The sequence below is a fragment of the Suillus subalutaceus genome (genome assembly GCF_016647625.1).
Source record: "Suillus subalutaceus strain FC151 chromosome Unknown DFJ58scaffold_213, whole genome shotgun sequence".
Taxonomy (NCBI): Eukaryota; Fungi; Basidiomycota; class Agaricomycetes; order Boletales; family Suillaceae; genus Suillus; species Suillus subalutaceus.
Genome location: NW_024540462.1, coordinates 59,948 through 77,606, shown reverse-complemented (window position 1 = coordinate 77,606; position 17,659 = coordinate 59,948). Strand labels below are relative to the sequence as shown.

The 17,659-nt window shown below is 47.4% G+C and overlaps 4 protein-coding genes across 4 annotated transcripts; all 4 read right to left on the bottom strand.

The window, feature by feature from the left end:
- Window positions 1-7,659: 7,659 nt before the first annotated feature.
- Window positions 7,660-8,034, bottom strand: DFJ58DRAFT_670223 (uncharacterized protein; the record flags this gene model as incomplete). The annotated part of the gene is made up of 1 exon (XM_041382852.1): window positions 7,660-8,034. One exon carries the CDS (start codon window positions 8,032-8,034, stop codon window positions 7,660-7,662), a length of 375 nt encoding a protein of 124 aa, XP_041236606.1.
- A 1,408-nt stretch (window positions 8,035-9,442) lies between these two features.
- Window positions 9,443-9,661, bottom strand: DFJ58DRAFT_670231 (uncharacterized protein; the record flags this gene model as incomplete). Its single annotated transcript, XM_041382853.1, has 1 exon — window positions 9,443-9,661. The coding sequence occupies one exon, from the start codon at window positions 9,659-9,661 to the stop codon at window positions 9,443-9,445; it is 219 nt and encodes a 72-aa protein (XP_041236605.1).
- Window positions 9,662-9,669: 8 nt separating this feature from the next.
- On the bottom strand, window positions 9,670-9,917 carry DFJ58DRAFT_670218 (uncharacterized protein; the record flags this gene model as incomplete). The annotated part of the gene is made up of 2 exons (XM_041382851.1): window positions 9,670-9,792; window positions 9,843-9,917. The coding sequence occupies 2 exons, from the start codon at window positions 9,915-9,917 to the stop codon at window positions 9,670-9,672; spliced, it is 198 nt and encodes a 65-aa protein (XP_041236604.1).
- Window positions 9,918-16,139: 6,222 nt separating this feature from the next.
- Window positions 16,140-16,565, bottom strand: DFJ58DRAFT_670216 (uncharacterized protein; the record flags this gene model as incomplete). Its single annotated transcript, XM_041382850.1, has 1 exon — window positions 16,140-16,565. The coding sequence occupies one exon, from the start codon at window positions 16,563-16,565 to the stop codon at window positions 16,140-16,142; it is 426 nt and encodes a 141-aa protein (XP_041236603.1).
- Window positions 16,566-17,659: the final 1,094 nt, after the last annotated feature.

Genomic DNA, 17,659 nt, shown 5'->3' with positions numbered 1-17,659 from the left:
GGGAGCGGCGAGGCAAAGACAGGCCCCAGAATCCTCCAAACACAGCTGGCTCAAGTAGTATCAGCCTGTGACGCGACGAAACGGGGACAGACCTCGAAATCAGGACAGTGACCCATTCCGTCAAGGGAACAGGAACCTGAGGCGACATGGTGAATGTGATAACCCACGAACCGAAGGGGGAGTTGACAACCCCAACACCCATAAACCGCAACGAGAGGGTGGAAGAGGTCGAACCTCACTACCTGAGCGAAGGAACGATAAATTAAGCCAGGTGGAGAAAGACCATCAGGCCCGAAGGGCTATGTTATGTGTGTCATCAGCCAGGGCACATCTCCAGGAATTGCCCAGAAAGGACTCACATGAAGAAAACAGGTGCAGGCACCTGCAGCTCTAGGCAAATAGTATTGAGGTTAATCTTGAAGAGATCGACCGCCGGCGACACATTGAGGCAATGGAGTCTAATCATGCTACCCCCTTTGGGGCACTAAAAAGCTCTGTTATGGGGATGTATTCAGCTAGACGAAAGAAAACCTATAAAACCTATAAGGAGAACTAAAGCACCAACAGTGCTACACACGACACAGAACAGCCAGAGAGGAGACTGGGAGGCTCAAGGAGCCAGGCCAGACACCATGGGAGATCCCTTGGCCATGCGGGCCAAATACATGTTAAACAGGGGATTCTACCCTGGCGACGATAACCCTTTTATGCCCATTCCCCTTGAACGGTTCACGGTCTATTGGGTGTCAGAAAAGGAGCATGCCATCATAGACCGAGAGGATCAGAGAAATCCAGAAGTAACTGTACCTACCTCGTTGTTGCTGAACCCATACTTCCCATTAACTGACTGGTATGCACAACAAGTTGGAGAACTCAGGGGCCTAGACCCAGAGTTCGTCAGACAGTGGATACAGGGACTGGATGGGGGGAAACTCACCATGGACACTCCTCTCGCCACACGAGCAGAACAGCTGTTAACTAATTGAGGGCGTTATCCTGGGGACAGCGCAGATTATGGGCAGCTAAATCGCTTTGAGTGTTTACGTCAACTGGATGGAACATATGAGATTAGAGACCGCGTACGGGCCTTTAATACTGTCGTACCGGTGTGGTGAAAGAAATAGTAGTCAGCTAGATATACCAACTAACTTACTAAATCCTAATGGGTGTGAGTGCAGTACGTCGACCCAAGGGGACTGCTATTGAAGCACTTCCTTCTAATAGTGCGAGGGAAGAGAAAGGAAGAAACTAAGATCTAAGACCTGAGATGTTCCGACGACCAAAGGTCCGAGTCCGAGAATATCCGACGACGCAATGTGGGATACCGATGGTACACCCAATGCAAGATGCCGAAGAGGGACACCGACGCGAGACACCAATGCAAGGTGAGGAGTCTGATGCTGATGAGCGGCAGGTAAGTCTAGGCTGAGGTAAGGAGAGTCTAGGTATGGGTTGCCAATGTAAGACTACCAGTAGCGGTCCGGATCTCACAAGGCCTAGGTAAAGAAACCTTAGATAGAGTGCACTTAGAGCGGTCAAGGCACATCCGATGATAAAAGCAAGGAGGATCAATTGCACAATCAAAGACTAACTAAGGTGACTCCTACAATGGTACCAGGTATGTCCAAGGAAGGGAAGTAAGTGATAATATGAAACTTGAGTCCTATTTATCTAACTGTGTGAATGTCCGGAATCACACAGGCAAGAGTAGTAGAAACACGAGGTACTCAGGTCAATATGTAATAAGGCTCGTGAGTGCTGCAGCCATGGGAATACATGTAATAACACATGCTGTTCGTTCAGTAACGGTAAAATAAGCTTAAAACGCACCAATTGAGATAGGTGGACATGGGCAGGACATGGGAGGATTCGGTACCAATGGGATGGAACGGTCAGCCGAAGTGCGCGAAGGCCGAATCAATGAATAAGGGACAGTAAAGACAACCCTGGCTCTCTGCAAGAGACCGAGGCCGCGGATCTGTATCAGCTGAGTCAGACATAGACCGGTGCGACATGGAAGAGTTGAGTGAGTTGAGACTTTGCAAGGAAGTGATGTATGGATGTGATGTGGACTTCTAGGCTGCTTGACTCCTATAGTGAAATGGGGTTCTGCAAGGCTAGCCCGAGCTTGAACACAACACCGGTAGACCTGTTGTTGAACGAGAAGTTTCAATTAGCCCAATGGTACGAAAAGCGTCTGCAGGGTGCTCACGATGAACTCTGCGACCGATTAACGGGGAACACACAGGAAGCCAACATACTTAGACTGTTGGACAGAGGCCCACTGTCACCAGTAGAGTGTCAGCTGGAAGAGGTAGCCCGGAAGATATACACTCCCTCACCTGATGCGAAGTTGTGATATGATGAGGCACACCTGTTTGCCCTGGAGCTGAATGGGCAGCAAATCCCAGCAGGAACTTATCCGGCCTTGCAACGAGGGTCAGCGATAACAAAGGACTTTAAACGACTCATACCTAAACCAGTGGTAGTTATAGTACATATCAATGGGAGCCCAGCACGGGCGCTCATTGACTCTGGATCTTTATCTGACTTCATGTCAGTAACCCTGGCAGAGCAATTAAAGGTGCCTTGGAAAGAACTCACCAAGCCGATTGTAGTCCAGTTGGCAATCCAGGGATCACGATCAAAGGTGAACTTTGGGACCAGAGTCCAAATGGAGTACCAGACTATCAAGGAGGACCGGTACTTCGACGTCATAAACCTGCAGAACTATGATTTAGTCCTCGGGACCCCATTCTTATACCAGCACAAGGTGATGATGGGGTTGAATCCACCTAGAGTGGTAATTTGGAGCGCAGCACCTCTACTGATGAAAGGGAGTGAGGTGACGACTTTGGAGTCACGAGCCACGTAAATACATGAGGAGAACCTCGAGAGGGTACGGGATCACCTGTGGGATTTAGCGCAACCTTTGTGTGCGAAAGCTAGTGAAACGAGCTTACCTCCTTAAGGGCGATTGACCACACTATTCCCCTGATAGATGAAAAGAAAATATACCCGTGGTGGCCATCATGATGTCCTGAACCACTGAGGCCCCAATGGGCAGAGAAGAGGAAATCCTACTTGGCCTCAGGCTGATGGCAGGTGACAAGCGCTGGTAACACAGTGCCGATGTTGTTCATCCGAAAACCTGGGTCCGATCGCCTATGCACTGTTTGTGGAACTAAGAGAATGGAATAAGAACACACAGAAGCTGACCTCACCTCTGCCTGACATGGAGGGCATATTGCGGTGCGTGGCGCAGAAGCCTTATCGCTCGCTGATGGATGGTCAGGATGCCTACGAACAGATCAGAGTGATACCTTAACACGTACCTCGAACTGCAATGACCACCCCAGACGGCAACATGGTCAGTCACGTCCTGCAACAGGGCGATTGCAACGTGCCAGCAACATACCAGGCAGTGATGAACTACCTGTTTGGTGAATACCTAGGGAAGTGGATGGATGTCTATCTTGATGATATTATTTTCTATTCAGACACCCTGGCAGAGCACATTGAGCACGTCAAAACGGTGCTGCAAATATTAGAAAGGGAGAAACTCTACCTTAGCGAAAAGAAGCTGAAGTTCCTGTGCAAGGAAGTGAAAATCCTAGGCCGTATTGTGGATAATAACGGGATTAGGATGGACCCAGAGAAAGTGGACCGTGTGTTGAACTGGAAGGTCCCGACAAACCACGACCTCTGTTGAGGGTTCATCGGCTCAGTGGGGTACCTCGCGGATGACATCTACAAGGTTCGAATACCATTAGGTGTGCTGTCTGAGATAACGGGGGATGCCGTACCTTTTAGGTGGGACTTCACTCAGCAGCGTGCTTTTGAGGAAGTGAAACAGTATGTGGCGACCTGTAAGCCACATTGTCGGGTACCCCTGCAGTATGGTAAGGATGCACCTCACATCTTTGTGATGACGGACACCTGTCTTGGTGGCATAGGTGGCATTGTGGCACAGGGCGCAGACTGGAAGTCAGCTAAAGCTGCTGCCTTTTCTCAGCCAAACTATCTTCGGCCCAGCGAAATTACGCCGTCCACGAACAGGAAATGCTGGCCGGGGTTGAGACAATGCTTCGCCATCGTGATATCCTCCAGGGTGCCTGCTTCACGTGGCTGACGAACCACAAAGGTTTGATCCATCTGCTAAACCAAAAGAATGTCAGTGGGCGTCAGGCGTGCTGGATAGAAAAGATTGGCGAATTTGAATTTGAGGTCAAGTACATACCCGGGGAGGAGAACCTCCTTCCTGATGCCCTATCTCGAATGTATGCATTCAACGCGCCAGGCACTGTCCGTGCTCGGACAGAGCACATGGAGTTCAATGCTGTGGAGGGTCTGCCTAGCTCGCTGGCCCACCTCATCTCCATGCCTCTTATGGTCAGTGGAGAGGCGCTGGCGACTACGACACGACGGAGTGCAAGGGTTGCTGCATGTCCAGCAGTCACCCCAGCCTGGTTGCCTGCGGGATGGCAGGTCACCACTCCCAAGTCAGCCAAGGAGGGCCGGGCACCATGTGTCGAATAACTCCTCAGGAGCTTCTTCTGGGGGGAACCAACGACCAATACTGGGCGAATCTGATAAGGCAGGTCACCCAGTGGGGCAAAAGAAGGTGACTGTGCCACCCGCGGAAACAGGAAGGCCTGACACTTCGGCTGAGTTTGCCAGAAGGGTGCACAATCATTTCGTTCTGCGTGGCCCTGGTGAATTAAAGAAGGAGGGAAAGGGAGATGACACTCACCCTCCCTGACTTGACAACACGAGAGCCCACTGAGGAGCACGAGGAACGATTCATTCCACTTGCTCAAATCCTGACACACTTGGGTCTAGATGAGGACAAAACGCTAGAAGACATCAAGGGTCAATATCACCTTGACCCATTCTTTCAGAAAGTGATGGACTCACCAAAACACTTTCGCAACTTCAAAGTTGACGACGAGGTTGTCCGCATCCGACTAAACAACAGGGTTCTACTATGCATCCCTGACATAAAGGTCGAAGGAAGACGGCTACAAGAGAAGATCATTAGCCAAGCTCATTCCTTACTTGCTCATCTGGGCACACAAAAGGCACTTACCTATTTAAGGGACTGAGTCTGGTGGAAAACGATGGTACAAGATGTACACGCTGTAGTAGGAAGGTTTGGCCTCAGGGTCTTCAGAGAGGGGTGTCAGAGGTCTTCAGAGGTCTCAGGAGTCGCATAGTCCATAGATAGTGCATGTTTTTAGGGTTAGGTCTTCAGTCTTCTACCACCACCTGGTGTTTTGCTTGTCTCGTCGTCGGCTGGGTGTGCCCCTTCCAACACATTCTGTGAGACGTGTCCACTTTGTCAGACGAGCAAACCATCCAACCAGAAACCTTATGGTTTACTAAACATCTTACCAGTTCCATCCAAACCTTGGGAGGCCATTGGTATTGACTTCCTGGGTCCCCTACCGCTGTCCAAGGACAGAAATGGGGAGTACGACTTGATTACAGTGATAATAGACCTGTTCAGTGAGATGGTACACTTGGTACCAAGCCAAACAACCTATACGGCCAAAGAGATTGCAGAGTTAGTCTTTGCAGAGGTATACAAGTACCATGGTTGTACCTAAGTATATCATCAGTGATAGGGACGTGCTATTCACTAGCGCGTTCTGGACCAATTTAATAAGCTCATTGGCGCTAAACAAAAGATTCGAGTGCTTACCACCCTGAAACTGACGGGTCCACAGAACGGGCCAATAGAACTGTAGTGCAGATGCTAAGAGCATGCATAGCTCCGAACCAAAGGGATTGGGTACCAAAAACTCCCTGCAATAGAATTCACAATCAACATAGCGAGCTCGGAGTCTACACAACACTCACCTTTTGAAAAAACTCTGGTCAATGACCTAGAGCCATGATTTGGGATGACCCACTCGAAACGGAGTATCCTGGAGTCAGAGTGTACTTGCAGAAAATGAAACAAGGCATTATGGAGGCTCACGATAGCATAATCAATGCTCGCATGAAGCAGACACAGGACGCCAATAAGAAGCGGCATCCCTGCCCTTTCAACAAAGGAGACCTGGTCTATATTTTGACAAGAACCTGAGTTTCCCAAAGGGACTAGCCAGGAAGCTCCTACCTAAGTTTGTGGGACCCTATCAAATCCTCGATGATTTCTGGAACAACTCCTTCAGCATAGAGCTACCCAGTCGTCTCAAGCAGCGAGTAATTCATGACGTGTTTCACTCGTCGTATCTGCAGATTCACGCCCCCAGCAACGATCGGTTGTTCCCTGGTCAAATGGATAATCAAGTTGCTGAGTTCGAGACCCAGGAAAAGGAATGGGCTGTGGATCGCATTCTGTCCCATAAAGGGAATAGATCAGATGCAGTGTTCGAGGTAAAGTGGAAGGCCGGTGACATAACTTGGCTCCCTACGACCAAGTCGATCACCTCGGCGCTTTGCAAGACTATTTTGATGTCATAGGGATTGACACCATCGCCAACCTGGCAGGTGGCAACGAGGCACCGTCTGTCGAGCACTATCATGTGTTTCTTGGGGGTATGGGCCTATCTGAGGACTACTTCAAGACCCCCGCTCGACATGACCACTTTCCTTCCACTTCCTTTCGACCATCACCACGCACTATGTCTTCCACACCACGCACTATTCCCATTCCTGTCCCAATGCTAGTATCAGCGGGCATCGAACACTTCATACTCCCTGACCACCATAGTCCCAACGTCACCCTACTCGTCAGTCTCAACCAACTCCAGATGTATCTCCAGCATGAGGCAGACCTCCGTGGGGGAGCCACTCCTAGCTCCATCCCTTCCCCCGTCGGATACGATGAATTTGCCATTGCGCTGAACACCAACGTGGGGAACAGCATCCAAGTCGCCTTCATTCCGGAAGGTGAGGTGAGTGTACAAATTACTGGCCATCCTCCTGCTCTAGCTGAGTTAGTGGGACTCGAAGCTACACGACGTACCTCGTCTGCACCCCGGGACCCCCGAGAGGACGCTGGGGGTAAATGACTGGACTCCCAGAGAAGCGACCTGATGGATGAGGCGCTGTGGGACAACCTTGAGCATATCAAGAAACAGCGACAGTGGAGAGAGAAAGGGGTAACCAAGAGGCAGGCCAAATGTCAGAAACGGGAGGATGATGATGCTATGAAACCCTTCGCACCCTCCAAGGCCATGACTAATGCCCTCACAGGCCCGTCCAACAGTACTCCTCCTACTCCTGCCTCCAACTCCAACTCCACTCCTCAGGCTCCCTCCACTCCACCTCCTGAATTACCATCGCCACCAGAGAACCCGGACACAGAGATGTTGGAGTCCACCAAAGCTACCACTGAAGCGTGCGCTGCCAAAGCCAAGGGCCGCATCCCAAAGAAGTGAGAGGTCGCAGGACGACCTCTGAAGGGGGGGTATGTGATGTCTGCCTTTGGACTGGATCGTATTGCAGAATCGGGAGACTCGGAAGTCACATTATCTGAAACATTTACTTTATCAGCTGCCTATTCTAAAGTATAATAAGCCTAGCACCTTACCTAGTATAAGACGAGTCGCTCCTCATTGTTTGTATCTTTGGCGTTCTTGAATCTACTTGACTTGTATCTAGTTATTCGAGCGTCTTAGTAATCCCTTGTGCCACATCTGAAAGCCTTCACTTATCACATCTGTCACAGATTGAACTCAATGGACTATTTCCCATGCCTGATGACTCCCCTGGGACATTCCTACTTGTACTTTTTTCATCCTCGGGCAGGCGTGACATTAGCTCGTAGAATAAAGCCTCACTCTCCATGTTTTTCACACCCTGGAACCAAAACTCATCCCATCCAACCTCAACAGACCAATTGAACATGTCACGGATGCAAAACATTCTCTTCTGACTGAAGAAGCAACGAATTTGTCGCTGCCTGCTACTTTCTGAATCCGAAATGCCTGAGATGTCATCCTCAACCTCAACTACTTGTCCTAACCCCGATATGTATTCCTTTTGCCATGATTTCGACCTTTCCGGCAATATAAGGGACATTATCGCATGCGGTTTGAGTCCATTATATGGTATACATTAATCATTTATGTTACATGGCATCAATTGACAAAAACTCACCTTCCTGTATCAAAATTGTGAAAGTTCTGACAGCCTGCAGTATTCTGTGTGCAACAGCCTGTTGATCAGCATTTGCGAGATCTTTAGCCTTCACATTGACACAATATTTACAGCATGCTTGCCAGTGCACTTTGTCAACCTTCGCAGTCCCCTGATGAAAATGATCCCACAGCCAGGACTTCTCCCTACCCATCTGAGCGGCTTGGAGAGATAATACAGTCCCAGGATGCTGGCACAGAGAGAATCGGAGAGATTGATGATAATGATTAAAAGTTTGGTAACCCCCAATTAACCCAATTAACTCCTAGTACATTAACCCTACTAACCCTCCCAAAATCACAGATCCATTTAACTAACCTCTTAACCGGTCATAACCGGGTTAAGTTATAACTGATTTAACAGGTTAGTAACAACACTGCTTTGCCATGGTATCGAATGCTTACATCACAAAAATTGCATGACCCAGAGCTTACTATTTGCTCTGAGCTGGAGATCAGGAAGTGCGTTCTCAAGACACTGAGTCACATTCAAGTATGACCAATCATGTCTTGAGAACTAAGGCTCCAACCGTTTAGTTTACGTGTACAATTTTTGAGTAAATAAACATAAACAGTAAGTAGACATTTGTAAATGGTTTAAACAGTTTATACACAATTATGTTTTACTTGTTGAAATCAAAGAGACCCTGCTGGGTCATAGCTTCGCACACATTGACTGTGTCACAGTGGCCGCAGCAAGGGAAGACCGCTGGTCAGTACACAAGTGGCATGACTTTGAAAAGAGCTGCTCGACGGGAGAAATGGCACCTGGAATGGCAAGGACATCATGCGCGATGCGAGAGAGAGTCGGAAATTCATGAGAATGGTCCTTCATAGATAGTCAACTAGTTTTTCAAGTCTGAAATAAGAAAAAAGTGTACCTTCCACCATATAAGAGGCATGCTCAAGGCATTTGGGTCCTTGGCACCCTGTGCAAGGACGGCATAGCACTCGAACTCAGACTGGATGGGTGCTGTCGATGTTGTGGGGGATTTTCCATCAGGACGCAAATTAATCAGTGACGAAAGAAAAGAATCTTCATCAGGAGAAGCTAATGGTGGAGGCATGTGAGATGCAGCGGGAACCACTCCTGGTGTTGCAAGCTCATAGCGTGCAATGAAATGTTCAAAAATTATTTTTGCTTGAGTGTATCTGTCGTTGTCGAGGTTACGGAACCACTTGAGGCGGAGTGCTGGGTGACAACCTAAGTATGGATAGCGCAAAATCAGTGTTAATGTATAAAATTAGGAGAACTCTACTCAACTAGTTGCAAGAGTGTTGAAATGGTTGTGTCAAGCCATGTCAAAGTAATGGTGAAGCTTTCGCAACCCAACTGTACATGCTTGCTGCAGTTTTCCGCTGACATTATTGTCCAAGGTGGCTGACTGCAAAGCTGTTTCCATGCAGTCATACATTGGGATTGCCCATGGCAAAGTTGGCGTGTTCGAGCGTGACATGTACAATGTGACCTTGGTGAATACCTGCAGGATTTTGTTGACTCGGTGTGCCATTCAATATTCTACAGTATGACGAGACTCATCTTGAGAATGTCGGCAAGCCACTTAAGAAAAGCCCACTCTTGGTTTGATAAATAAAGCTCATCACGGAGCTCTTTCCTTTCGAACACCCATTTCTCAATTGCCTGGTAGTACAGTAATGAAATCTAATACATGTCGAAATCAAAACACTCACCTTGCAGAGCATCAGTGCTCTTTGTATCATGGCGTGAGTGTAGTTCCATCGAGTGGCAACATTGCGAATGACCATCAGGGTGCACGGTAGCTTCCCTGAAGGTGCCTTGATGTTACCAAAGGCCTGCTTGTAAATCATATGGAACTGCTTCTGTCGCTGAGGAGATGAAGCTATTTTCTTCACAGTCTCACGAAGCTATGAAAAAACTTTGGATTAAGATCAATGATTGTAAACAATGAACTTACCTTCTTTACAGGACTCAATCCATGGAACTCATTCAAAAGCTTCTCGGCTTCTTCGTCAAGCTCAAGATCATCATTTTCGATGTTGTCGCTGTCTTGTTCTCGCTCAAGCTCTTGTAAATCAGCGTCGTTATTGGGGTCGTAATGGAACGGAAGGTGCTTGTTTGGGACAAAATAGTCCTCCTCATCAGGATCCCTCGCCTTGTCTAAACTGGCTAGCATTGCTTGAACAACGAGGTTCACAACATGTGCCATGCACCGTATTCGTGCATTTCCTTCATGGAACTGGATATCATAGCGCTCTTGAAGAAACTTGCCGGTTGCTCAAGCAAGCATATCACAAGATGATGCATTATCAAGGCAGACAGCTAGGAAGTACTATGGTCAAGTCAGGACGGCTGAATACTGGTGTGAGACAAGAGGAAAGAACTTATTTTATTCAAACCACCACGACTTGCAGCTGTTTTGACAAACACCTTTGCAGCATATATGCCTTCATGCTCCTTATCTTTGATGTGATGAAAATCAACAAGTCGCTCGCAAAGCTCCCACTCGTCATTAATGAATGAAGCAGTTGTTCCAGCGAAGGTAAAAACCATTTGTTTCATTGTCCAGTTGTCAGTCAAGTAAGATATCTTCGATTTTACAGCCTGTGACATAGTAATGTATCATCATCAAAGCTCGTGTGTAGATGGGAGGTCTCACTTACAGTAAGTTCCTTCACTAGATTGTGACAAAGCTCAATAAAGATTTTCCCAACCATTTTCCGGACAGTAGTATCACTTGGTAGCTCCCATCTGACCTCTGAAAAACGAGATAGTCGTATTATACCCGGAGTTTTACCAGTTGTCCAAGGAAGGTTGTCTTCAATGACCCAGGCAACAAAGTGCCACAGAAAGCCCTCTCGTGTTGGAAACATTGGCCTGGTTCCCTTTGCAAGGTAGTCATCCATAATCCTCGCACTCACAGCAGCTGATCCTTTCCGGGTATTTGCAGAAGAGGTACCATTGTCAATATCAAAGTCAGAAGGGGGTGTTTCCCACTTGTCAGCATGGGCGTGTCGACTATGTGTTGAAAAATTTCCAAGATGTGGCTGTGGTTTCTTGTCGTCAAAATCAGTGCACCCATCAGTCCATGGAACAGACTTGGTCCTGTAACAGAACATCTAGTAAGTCCTATTGTTTTATTTGAAGTTCATCACAACTGACAGATCACAGTACCCGGCATTTAAACAACCAGTGTTTTAACCTTGTACCTGGCTCGAGACTTGTGCAAGGAGTGTGCCAGTGGATTTGGGTATGTGACTGAGGTCCCCGTTCACCCCCACCCCTCAACTCCTCTTCTGCTTCTTCAACTGCCCGCAGCGCACCCTGTCCGTCAGATTTGTCCTCTGAAGAGACATCAATCGTCTCAGCGCTGGCAGTCATTTTCGAGTGTTTGGTCAAAGCGGTGCGAGTCTTCTTGCTTCTTTTCTTCTTTGGTCCCCCTTTAGCCCGACTTTGTGATGCCTTCTTGCTTGTAACAGCTGTTGTGACTACTGCATTACTTGCATCTGAATCTGAGTCAATCGTGGTGAGTTTCCAAGCATGAGCCCATTTTTTCTGCTTGATTCATCTTAGTATCTAGACGGCACATTTTTGTAGATGCAAGCAAGCTTACTGTATGGCCAGGTAATGCATTATCTGACTCGTCAAGAATCTCGTGTCCATCTTCGTCAATGATGTATGGGTGGATGGGAGATTCTGACACGTCTCTGGGCTTCCGTGGAATGTAATCTTTGTCTGCATCATCATTACCTGACTCTTTACCAGGTTTCTGGATCTGCTTCTTTTGCCTTTGGCTGCCAGGAGCACTATCATTTCAGGTCCAGTGGTTGGTGCGGCAGCCTTAGGAAGATGGGCAGTTGTAGTAAATCCATGTGGTGGAGACAGCAGGTAAATGACTTCTTCAACTATGCGAGTGATTTTTTAACCATCAAATCCGGCATAAAGCATGGGTCCTCAAGATTTAGGCTGTTGAGGTACATGCAAACTAACCCCATGCCTAAGGGACCTCGTTTCAGGTGATGGAGACAGCCCTGGTCATCCCGGCAATCCTTGCTGAAGAGGATGTCAAAACGACAGTTGAAAGTGTGCCATGGATTTTCACCAGTTACAGTGGTGGTGACATGGTGGATTAGATCACTGTTTCTTGCCTCTGGGACAGAGGCAGGCAAAGAATTACAGAGAGTTGGAAGGTTCTCTGTTAAGACCGTAGCTCAAGGGTAGACGGATCCGAAGGGCTTGGCCTCAGCTCGTGCACTGTGCCCCTTACCCGAGTACGTGCCCTCAATTTCAGAATGAAGTCCAGATGGAATCCAACGAAGTCCGAAGGACTTCTGGAGGCTGGCTACTCTAGTAGAGTGCTAGAGGACTTCTGGATGAGTGCAAGAAACTTCTGGAGGAGTTTCATCTACTGTATTAGATCCGAAGGTAAGACTTCCCAAGGTGAGTTCCCTAGATAGAAACACATAGAGGATAAGCTGCAAGGGACAGAGTCCAAAGCAGGATAGGATAGGAGGAGTGGTCCGAAGGATAGGACATCCGGAGGTCCGAAGGTTAAGACATCTGAAGGTTGCATCGTCCAAAGGTTGTGTTGTCCGAAGGTTACAACATCCGAAGGTCCGAAGGTTTACGAGGACCGGAGGAGCGGACAGGATTAGGACAGGAGGGGAAAGGCTACTATGGACAAGGTCCAGAGTAGAAACAACAGAGGTAGACTACACTATGGTAGAGTCGGATAGACAGGGTTTAGACAGAAGTCTCGGAAAGACAGGAAGTGCCGGAAAGGCAAAGCTTCAGCTTAGGGAGTCAATCCCTAAGCATGGATATAGACGGAAGGATAAATCCGGAGGACCAGAAAGTCGGCCTAGGGAATCCTTCCCTAGGCCTAAGGAAAGGCAATACTAAGATGGACCGAAGTCTGAGATCAGAATGAGTGAAGTCTAAGATGCGAGAGAGCAAGTCTATGTTGATATTCGAACTAAGGAAACTTTACAGGAGTTGTACAGAGGTTTATATACTGGACGGGATCCGAGAGGATAAGTAAGCTGAACACAAATGCTATGTACAAGCATGTGGAAACATATTGGTAAGTATGAACGGAACATAAGTAAATGAACTCGGAGATGAACAGAGTACAAGGATCAATAAGCAAGACAGAAACAGAGATAACCGAAGTCCAGAGTCAAGGAGATTACCATAAGGAGATAGATGCTGATTTAAGGTTTGGGCTTCGGATATGAGTCTAGGTCGGATCCAGAGGTCTAGAGATATCAGATGAAGTGTCTGGATATCGGATGAGTGGATCCGGAGATATAGGTGAAGACAAGACTAGGATATGGATCATGGATATAGACCGGTAGTCTAGGGAAGGTAGAGTCCGAGATGGAATGAGCTCGGATCTGATAGGACTAAGGGTGGATGGAGCAGGCTTAGCTGCGGAGGTCTGAAGGTATTGATATATGGATGTATGAAGGTGTACGGAATCAAACCGATAGTGGACTGGAGGACTGAAGGCATGGATAAGGTTATGGAGTCATGGATAAGGGTATGGAGGTCCGGATGTGCATCCGGAAGGTGTGAGAACATCATCGGACGAAGGTCCAGAATACGGGATATGACATTCTTGATGAGGACACAGAGTTTGGCTAGGTTAGCACTTGCAGAATCAGACATGTCGCAAGCTTTGAACTTTACAGTGTGAGAATATGGTAGGAGGCGCAGATCCTGGATATCTTTCCATATCTGCACTCATGTTAAAAATTATCGTTTCGGGTCTGCATCGTCGGACAGCAAGCCCGATGTGTCTTGGGACATATGATTATTATGATATCTGACATCTGTCATGGCTCGGAGCTTCTTGAGTAGTCGTCATCTTAGCATCGTGTCACAAGGAAGTAAACAGTTTACAAACGGATACTAACTGTGTGCACCAGTGGTAGTAAATACACATAAACAGTATACAGGTTAAACAGTTTAAAACAGTGTATAAACAGAAACAGTTGGAGCCTTATTGAGAATGCACTGTCCTGATGTGACTACTCTATTGTAACACTAGAACATGCTTGTTCTCAATCACAATGATGAGAATAACAAGGTTTTTTGGGGGGTTTTAGTTTCTGTATGCCAAAGGTTTTGCTGTGTCTCTGAAGGCTGGTGTAATGCATCTCATTGTGAGGTACAGGAATCTTCACGCGCAGTCAAATTTCGTGTCACGTGACCTATGTGTGTATCACTGACAAGCGAAGAGAAGACGTGACTGTGCGGGATGAAGACCAGCATTGTCTTAATAACTGAGGGTCTTATATAAATACGTGTAAGAATGTAATGACACCACAATTACACTGGATAAGACTTCTTGCCAGTCCTCGATTAACATGGTCTACGACTTTTCTTCTTTCGTGGTAGATAACATGCGAGTTCTTTTGAGGCTCGCTAAACCAATCAGTTAGATTAACTCAGCCGGAGCTTTATTATCTCTGATTGAAACTATGGGATTGTCTAGGATATACCGTCTAGACACTTGAACTGGTTTCCTGAATATACGAATAACTGTTGAGAAGCTGGTCTCAAATGTGACTACATTGACCAAAGCTTGTGTTGGTCAATATACAAATACCTGGTGAGAACGCTGGTCTCACAAATAACAACGATGACCAACGCTCGTGTTGGTCAGTAAACACTATGTGGTGAGGACACTGGTCTCACAAAACTGGGTTTCTATCGTGAGAAACTTACATAATCTGAAGGGATACACTAACCCTGCACTTGTCTGGACAGTTCTTACAAAGGAAATGGGCTTTGTAAGCAGCAATTTGTTTATACTGAAGCTTCTTAGGTGAGAGTTCAATTTGCTCAAGTGGGAGATTCTTGAATGCAACAAGTGGGAGATCTATTTTTTGGAGGGGGAGAATGGGCTCTCCTTATATACATTTTGTGTGGGAATATTATGGAAGTAAAAAGGTGATGTAATGACTTCAGAATGTGAGAAGAATATCCCAAAAACTGAAGCAGAATGTTCTAGCAGGTGCAAAAGGAAAGCGGAACACGTCATACGCACGATCGAAGGAAGGATGTACGCGATGCTCAATCATGCTCGCCTACCTCGCAACCTTTGGGGTGAGGCTGCCCTATGCACAGCCTATCTCTTCAATTGTACCGAATCCCGCTCCCTCGACCCTGGAAAGATGCCCTATGAGATGCTACACGGCGCAAAACCCAACGTTTCTCACCTTCGAGTATTTGGAGCACGGTGCTTTGTACGCATCCCCGCCAAATTGCAGGAGAGACTGGGACCATGATCCCATGAAGCGGTGTTCATGGGCCACCCACCAGGAGTTAAAGCTTGGCATTGCCGAGATTCTGTCACCAGGGCATTCTTTAACTCCCAAGATGGCATTTTCGATGAGTCTTTCTCCTCTTGTCCCTTCCCTGACAATAGCAACGATGATGATGATGATGATTACGCGGCACCACACCCTAATGTGGCACACCCTCCCAATCCTGCACCTGCACCTCCTCGTCGCTCAGGAAGGGCTCAACAACCCACAGAGCATGGGCGCCAGTACCGAGAACAGCTCATCGCAGACACTGCACGCCTTGAATGTCAGTGAGACCTAAGACAGGCTCAAATCCAAGGAGGTTGTCACATGTAAACGTCCTCAGACAGCTTACCCCACAAAAAGGCACGTTTCGCATCAAACACGTCAAGTTCCCAATTGTTGCGTGTAGCAAGTGCAGAGATGACCTGAATAGAAGCTGCCTTGGCAACAGGCGCAAAGGTCTTGCCGAAGTCAATGCCTGGCACCTGAGAGAATCCCTGTGCCACGAGACGAGCTTTATAAACTGACCCGCCTTTTAGATCTTCCCTAAACTCGAGAACCCATCGGCACCCAATCGCCTTCCGATTGTCTGGGAGTGGGACCAGCTCGTAAACTCCCATCTCAGACATCAGGTTCATTTCTTGCTTCATGGCTGCAAGCCAGTCGTCTCGATCAGAGTGTCGCATAGCTTCGTCATATGTTGTGTGCCATCACGCGGGGATCTCTGTACCAAACTTCATAGTCTTTGCCCATCCACGGAGGAGTATCGTGCTCAGGGCGTTCCCCAGCGTATTGAACCGAGAGACATTGCCAAGGGACATTGCCAAGCTGTGTAGCGTCAATGACCTTGTGCAAATCCTTGTGGTCCACGAATGGAGGGGAGTCGTTGTGTTTTAATAGCTGCACAGCCATCAAGTCGAATAGTATGTCCGAAGCTTTGTTAGACATATGGCATTGCTTGAAGGTAAACTCTGCCATTGCAAACTCAACATCACTGTGATACAGACTCCAGTCATGAGGAGACTTCAATGGAGCAGGAGTTGGTGGTGTACTGGGCGGTAGAAATACACTGTCAGCTGTGCATGGCAGTCCTAAGAGTGTGTCTGAGTCACAATTCATGAATGGACACTGATTGAAAGGAACTTACCATTGATGAGCGAATGATACGTACAATAGTAATGCCCGCTCGCATCCGTGAATTCTGACTCTGGATCCTCATCATCATCCAATGGTATGACATCAGGTGGGGGTGGCAAGAAATCAGGAGGTGGCAACTGAGGCGATGTTGGTAGAAAATCTTGAGCGAGTGCAACTGGATGGCATGCATACATGTGTTGAGTGCAGCCTGAGGCGTTTTGAAACCAGCACATACAGCCTGGAGATAAACATGGAAACTGAAGGGAATGATGAGTAGGGCGAATTCCAGGCATGGTATGAGGAGTGCGGGTTGATACAGTGTATGGCTAGCGAAAGATTTCAGAGACTAGGGAAAAATTCAGGGTTCAACAATGGCCTCTAATATCGGATCCAGACTCTGCTCGTTTTGGCACCACATCAAGACGAAAATGGGCGGCTAAGTTCTGGTAACATGGACAGTTATGTAACCACACCACCAGAAACTTTTGGTGAACTTTACATTGCTGGGCCACCGGAAAGGTTTTGGTGAACATCCGCAAATGGCACCCCACCATCGGAAAGGTTCTGGTGAGTATTGTCACCTCACCACCAGAATCGAAATATCCCCAGTGCACATCAATATACCAATGGACAGGTTTTAGTAAACGTTGATACTCACCAGACTAAAGATACTAGTATTTCAATTTGGCGTGGGTCCTTTATTCTGTCAAAAAAGCACTGGCAAATATGCCCCAGAGGTTTATGGCAGTCACAGTAGACTCACATTAGTTAGACAAGTATGTCAGACAATTAAGTAGGGTCCATGAATTATTCAGAGTCAGCTATCAACCCTAAATTTTAAAATGTAATGAAACTCGCCTTGAACTCCCAGTAACCCGCCGCCTCCAACTTACCATTTCTCATGGGCCTGGTAGTCATTACATAGCGCTTACCTCACTCTGGTTCACTTTGTGTTGAGCTGAAGTGGCATTACTTACGCTACACTACCTTCTACCACCTATCTACCACCACATATCACAAAGTATAGAGCCACACTTTAGAGCCACAATCATATTATCACTTCATATAGACTTCAT